General features: G+C 34.3%; 1 protein-coding gene across 1 annotated transcript; it reads right to left on the reverse strand.

The window, feature by feature from the left end:
• Positions 1-1037: 1037 nt before the first annotated feature.
• Positions 1038-5371, reverse strand: LOC111368005. The gene is made up of 3 exons (XM_022989164.1): positions 4654-5371; positions 1723-1794; positions 1038-1365 (listed from the first exon to the last, which is right to left on the reverse strand). Exons 1-3 carry the CDS (start codon positions 5248-5250, stop codon positions 1348-1350), a joined length of 687 nt encoding a protein of 228 aa, XP_022844932.1. The 5' UTR covers positions 5251-5371; the 3' UTR covers positions 1038-1347.
• Positions 5372-7489: the final 2118 nt, after the last annotated feature.

A 7489-nucleotide genomic window follows, 5' to 3' on the forward strand; every position in this document is an offset into this window, starting at 1 on the left:
GTTGAGTTCTCAAGTAGCTTCTAAGGCAGCAAACTTCGTTGGTGCAACTTGTTCCTGACTCCATTATATATTGAACGTAAATTATATTGCACTCTTGCTTCAACTCGAAATGGGATATGTTAGTTTGCACTCTTTCTTTGTATGCAGTACGCACATTTAATTTATTTAAGTTCGAGATAAAATATCTTTTCTATAAGTTAATGCTTATTCAAAAATCAAAGTGAAGCAAACCCGAAAACTGAAAAACAGCGCCAAATTTTGTTATCTAGAGACTTGGTCTTCTCCTTTTCCTCGTGAATGTGGTCACGCAGCCTACGAAAGAGAAAAGGAGAAAGTGTGTTTTAGAAATCAAATGACGTCTTTTACTTTTTCTTCCACATTTTTCCTTCTATAGTAGTTTTTTTCCCCTTAACTTTTTTTTTGGTCTTTTGAAGTGAAATAAATTTTGTATCGAACTAGAATATTAATTCTGAGCTCCAATTCTTTCTACAGAAAGTAATAATAACTGTGGATGTAAGAATTACATCCACTCAGTTTAATACAAGTGGCTAATGGAATCAGTCTTGTTTGAATTTCATTATAATCTCCTTATAATTTGAAGTCAATAATAAAAAATTAATTTTAACCATACATTTACAACTATTACCACTTATTATTCATATATTTCGTAGGAGTTCATTATAAATTTTTCTCAAACAAATTAACACTAACGTTCACCCATGCACTTGCAGGTCTGGTACCTGAGTAAACAGATATCTATTAGAGTGATAAAACTGCTCCTTTCCAGCAGCTTTCGAGCATTCGTGTGATACCAATTAGAAAAGAAGGCACATAGCAGGCTGTTGATAGCCAATCCCTGGGAACTAGACAACTCGGCTAGCCCAGATGGCTACCTAAGGAAACTCATTCGATCCGCCCCCGAGCAAAAGAGGCAAACAAACCTGCCACTAACGGACCCCACCCAAGTGGGTTGAGCCGTAGGCACCATCGGGGAGAACACGAGCAAATTGGCATGCCAGGATCCAAGCACAGTAAAGTACATTACAAGGAGACTTTTTACTCCATTCTTTGATGTTCTTGTACAAAACCACAAATGAAGATGAATAAATAGTGAAGTTCCATAAGTAGTTGCAGTACAGGGATATGGACCAGTATCAACTCCAGGTTGAACTATTGCTGTACTTAATAGTTTCTCATATACAATAAATATATACGTGATATATGCTACTATGTTATATTCGAAACATGAAGAGCTGTGTGTCATAGGACATGACACCTACCAAAGCCTAACGAAAATGTACATGGTGTCTTTCCATTTGCTGCAGGATGATATCACAAATGCACCTCCTAGCTCTCTTCAGAAACCTGTGTGCATTATCCAATGATACATTACTATCCAAAAAATAGGAATTGGTAATGCCATTCGTATTTCCTAATATAAGAGAATACTTGCAAGAACAATACTTTACTAGCGACTCCCACAACCTAACTCGAGATGGTGAAGGGGCAAGGAAGAGTAGGGTCAGTAACAGAAAGTCAATAAAGTGTTGATAGTTTTTATGTGGTGCGCTTGGGAAAATTAACAATTGCAGGCCATTAACTGCATTCGCTGTAATTGAAAGTAATGGATGGATAATAGCTCCTAAACTAAGTCCAACTGTATGCACACAAGAAATGATCAACCAGAATGCACGTGAATCCAGTTAAGAATGTGAAGAATACCTCCCGGTAGCAACTTTGTCGGGCAATTGTTTGGTTGCGAGTATTTACAATGACTTCGCACCATACTTTTGCCTGCACAAGATCATGAATAGGGTTATAAGGAATTGATAAATTTGATAATTGATATGAATATTAATATTCAGCTCAAAGGTCATAAATATACATAGCATAGAACCTAATGCTAAAGGAGGTCTACACACAGCCAACTTTCTGTTCTACCTGGTTTGATAATAAGCCCGTGTTTAGGATATATTTTAATGTGCTTTTGGGGAAAATGTATTTTAGAATAGTGATTTTTTTAAAGAATGGGTGGTTAAGAAAGAAGGAAAAGTTTTGGGTTTATGTGTAATATAATTTTATTGGAGAATGTGTGGTTAAAAAAAAGGAGAAATAAATATGTATTAAATTATAATGGAGCTCAAACAGGGTTAAATCCATGTTTATTGAAAAGATTATAATATTTAGGTGCTTTAGTAAATAATTTAAACCAATATATCAGAGAAGAAGAAATGGTGAAAGAAAGAAAGCAAAAACTGAAACATCTCATCTCCGAAGACAAAGGAAAGGAGAATTTGCTAACTCCACAACAGAATAGACAGAATGTGGTCTAACAGAAAGAATATCAGTTAAACGACTCCACAAGTTAAAAAGTGGTTGTTAAGATTTTCCGCATAATTTGAAAAACTTAATGAACCATCAGATTTATCATCGTAACATGCATTTACAAAGTTAAACCGGCTTAAAGAAGTTCAAGTTCCTAAGAACAACAAAGAACGGTTACAGCATTGACAGCAAAGCGGTCACCCATCTAAGTCAATTAAATAAAAAATCTCTGAATTTCAAGGTTGGTCATACCAATTATAATCTTTTGTCAAGCTCATAAACAAATCTTATTGAAAGTTGATCCTGCTTTTATCCCAACTATAGCAAAATGATTAGTTCTTTAAGATTCCAAAAAATACAAACTTGATTTCATTTCAATTAAATCAATCACATAATGATCTATTCCGTAACATCAAATTGTGTAATCATCTACATTTACAATACAAGTCAACTTCTAATCAATAATTAGTTCTTTTAAGATTCCAAAAAATACAAACTTGATTTCATTTCAATTAAATCAATCACATAATGATCTATTCCGTAACATGAAACTGTATATTCATCTACATTTACAATACAAGTCAACTTCTAATCAATAATCTTTATATATTGCTTAACTAAGCTTATAAGCCGTGGGTCCCAGGGTGTTCAAAAGTAGATAATAAAAGCAGTGGGCCATAAAAATATATATGGTTAAAAAATGAAGTTTCACCAGCTTATAAGCATTTAAAAGCTTTGTCAAATATTCACGAAATCTTTTAACTTGTTAGTCACAATATCCTTCACATGTATCCTTAATATGTATCCATATAAATTTTTAATAATGAATCTGCAAGAATGGCTACTTAATCATCTAACTCGTCCCGATTATATTCGTCTCCAAACTTGACTTTAGGCTGATCATAGATGGTGCAAAGAAAAACCAAATTCACTAATTAGGGCTACTCCACATTCAAGACCATATCTAACAGCAACTATCTCGTGGATTTCATATGTCCTACGCTGAATTAACCAAGAACTCCAACATGAACAAACAGCAATTCCCGCCAAACCACTTCAACATTCATCAAAGCACTTAGCTTAAACAAATTAAAGAAGAGATTAGAAACCTCCAATTCATATTTCATTTGATCTATATCATTTGATCCATTTATACTTCACGAGTCTAACTAAAACCATCAAGTACACATACGACAAGTATTTACTATTCTCTGAATTTTATGAATATTGCAAATGATAAACCATGAAAAACCAGCAGCCCAGCTAGGAAGAATCCCAAGTATTATGGGTGAAGTACATAGGGCTCACAAAGTCCATGAAGCTGTTGAGCAGATTTAGTATTCTGTTTTCCTGTTTTGCATTTTTCATTTCTGTTTTGCTGTTTTATGTGTGCTTTGAAGTTGTTAATTTTACTTCCATCATTTTCTTTAAAGTTACACTGTGTAGCTGTAGTTTAGGAAAATCTGTTAAGATGTGGTAAAGGCTGCCAATGTGAACAAAGAGGAGGAAAACAAATTTGTATCTTATTCCATTGTGGTTTAACTCTTTCCCTAAACAGAGTTTTCTGTGAAAAGTGTGAGTGAGGCTTTGAATGGGACCATATCAGCAAATTATTTTCTCTACTCAATATTAATCCCCAGTATAACTTGTGCCCTGAAGAGCAACATCTAATACAGTTCACACAGTTTGTATGACATTCTTAAGCTTTTGGCCCTTGGCCATCTAAATCATCAAATCTATAGACACAAATTCTGGATACGTAAAACAATCTTAGGTAATTATACTGTTGTTGAAAATCCTTAACCATCTACTTAATATTAATAATCTGTCTCGATTCTATTTTCATTGATATCCTATTCTCTTCAGCAAAATATCTGCACAATATGAGGATTATTAAGAATTGATTATGGTATCCAAAATCAGAACTTGACAACTTAGAAATGCATTTGGCTCCTGACTATATTACTAATTATTTTTTTATTTGCACAACTTAGAAATGCACCCTTCCTATTAAAAATCATCACAAATCCATTGCAGTCACATATTGTTTCAATAATCCAAAACCTCTATCCTGGATTCCCATAGTTGTGCAATTTAACATCTGAAGTCAAAATCTGCAACCTCTTCTTTCAAATGAAATTTCACAAAAGCACCCCTTACATTATGGAATTTACGTGAATTTTTTACTTGGCCCGAGCGATTAATAATAGATAACTATATTGCTATTTTAAAAGGGCTCATAACATATTGACTTCAATCTGTGCTAAATAAAAACTCAGAAAACAGCAATATTTTACCGTATATACTTAATTAGTAAACAAGATTTACCTTCAGAGGAATGTCGAAAAAGAAAACACCAAGCTTCCCACTAATCTGCGACGTCGTATCAAACGGGATCACACCCTTTGCCAAATCTTCCAGCAACAGAATCACATCGCTCAATATCTCAACCCCGTCCAGAACGAGCGTGACGTTGATGTACGACGTTCCACGGACCTTGATGTGGCCACCATGGGACACAGCAGATCCCAATCGCTTCCCCCGGTAGTCAATCGCAACGAGTAAGGAATCATAGTCAATAGAGTAGAAGTCTCTGTTCCGGACCTTAATGGTGCTGTCTAGGGTGATATCGAGGGAGATTTTCGGGCGGGTATGAAAGTGGAGACGATCGAGGCGGAGGCGGACGATAGAGAGGTCGGGGTCAGAGGGCCAGAGGAGGTAGGCGGCAGCGACGAGGAAGAGCAATACAGTGGCAAAGCAGATTAGACGGCGACGACAGGATTTACTTAGAAGACGGCGGGAGTGCGGTGGTTGGTAGGTTAATACGACGACATATGGGGGTTCTTGGTGTTGGGATTGGGACTGCGGGTCAGGTAGGAGCGGCTGGTGAAACGACGACGTATCAGAATGCTTTGTCGAATGCATTTTTGGTTGGTAAACGGACGATTGGAAAGGATTTTAAATTTTTCTACGTCCTCCCGGAGATATAGGAAGGAGACGAGAAGGTGGGAGCGGTCAGTCCGGTTCCTCCTCTGCAATTCTGTCAAAGTTGGAACTATAACCGCATTAACACTTCCACTATTTAAGTAGCGCTTGGCCCTTGTTTTATAGGATAAGGTCCTTTACCAAGGGTACTTTTTAGTTTGGTCCTGTCAAGCTAATCATTTTTTACATTGACCATTTTTTTTTTTTTAGTCATTCACACAATGGTCCTTTGAAGTATAAATGACATTTTTATCTTATTATGTTTCGTAATTACAAAAATATGTTATTGTTTAAAAGACAATAATACTATTCTTAAATTATAAATAAATCCAAACACTTCCCACTTGAATTTAAAACGAAACTAGTTTCTTTATCAGTTTCTCCAACACCGATAAAAAAAATTTCATTTTTCATCCGTTTCATAGGCATCATTCGAAATCAGTAAGTATATTTACGTATTTCTAATTTCGTTTTGGTATTTTAGTATATTGTTCGAATATTTATAACTTATTTCGAGGTAGACAAATAATTTTTTACAATCTTAAAAGGATTTTTAATTTTTTTAAGCAAAAATGAAAAAAAAAATTCATCTGCATGCATATTATTTCAAAAAAAATTCATAGTCATATGTATAATTGCTAAATAAAGCAAATGGAGGCGATAACAGTTGACCCAGACGGTCTGGGCCGGCTGGAAACATTTGGCCCAGATCGCCCAACGGGGCAGGCTATTTTCGGACTGTCCAGACGGTCCATTTTTTTAAATAATATTTAATTATTTATTTTATAACTTATTTGTTTGTATTTCATGAATTATGTTAATTGTTTATGTATATTGTTTATTTCAGTAAATTATTAAATAATTGAAATAAATAAAATAAATATTAATTAAACAATTAAAATAACTAATAACATATTTTGAATAAAAAATTAAATTAAATATAATATGAATAATTAAAATAATTATATATTAATTCCTTATATTTAATCTAATTATTTTCTAATATTTTAATTTGTTATGCAGATATGACATTAGTACGTGTCTCAATTTGTTACTTCTATGAATTTCAAAAGTATGAAAATAGTTAATGGGAACGGAAATGGACAAGTGAATGAAATGTGGTTAAAGTAATTTTTATAACGAGAAGTACATCGTTTACAGAAATGTATCATGATATACAAAACATGCTTAATGTCAATCCCTCTCAGTACGATGCAGAATTGAGATTTTTATTTCAGAAGCATTCAACCATTTTGATTCTACCTATGAAAGTTATTTTTGAAGTAGAGATGAAACATTTAATTAAATTGAACCAATGTTGAAAGTCGACTCATATTTAAGTCGAGTCATATTTACGTAACTTTATTGAGGAAGAATATCCTTGATGGTGAACATGAAGTTTCCGATGAAGAAGATCGTAATGTAAATAATGTTTGGGATACAGTTCAGATTGCTCATGAAGATGATGTGGTTATTCCCGAAACAGTTGCTACTCATCATGATCAAACTGTTACGCACAGAATTTCCTCGATAGTTGAAGACAACTAGAATGAAAATGCATATACAAATGAGGATTTGATTGCTTAACCTGAGAGAGATATGAGTCAGGTGGGAGCTTACAGGCCGGATCGAGTACACGATCCTCTAATTGTTCGCGTATGGTTCTCAATGATGAAGATATATATGTCGAGTAACTATTCGGATCAAAGAAAGTTTTGCAGAAAATTGTGCATCGAATTTCTCTGAAGTATAACCTCGAGTTTAAAGTGAAGAAATCAAACAAGTCGATGTCCACAATTATCTGTATTGACAACAGTTGTCGGCGTTTGCGAGGGACAAAGATGGATACGAATGAGTTTTTGTAATTTTTAAGTATGCACAAGAACATACTTGCGAAGTGCGTATTTATCGAAATGATTATAGGCAAGCCCGAGCATGATTCATTGGTTCAAAAATAATGCACAAGTTTCAAAATGCACGAACGATTTACAGACCTTCGGACATCATTAATGACGTCCGTCGAAAGTACAGAGTGGTCATGAACTATCAAAAGGTTTGAAAGGTCAAAAAATGCGCATTGGAGGATTTAATGGATTCGACTGAGAAGAGTTATGCTAAATTGGCAAGATATTTCTTTGTTTAGTTATTCATTTAATGTTTCTTTTAATTGTTAATTATT

The sequence above is a fragment of the Olea europaea genome, chromosome 18 (genome assembly GCF_002742605.1).
Source record: "Olea europaea var. sylvestris chromosome 18, O_europaea_v1, whole genome shotgun sequence".
Lineage (NCBI taxonomy): Eukaryota > Viridiplantae > Streptophyta > Magnoliopsida > Lamiales > Oleaceae > Olea > Olea europaea.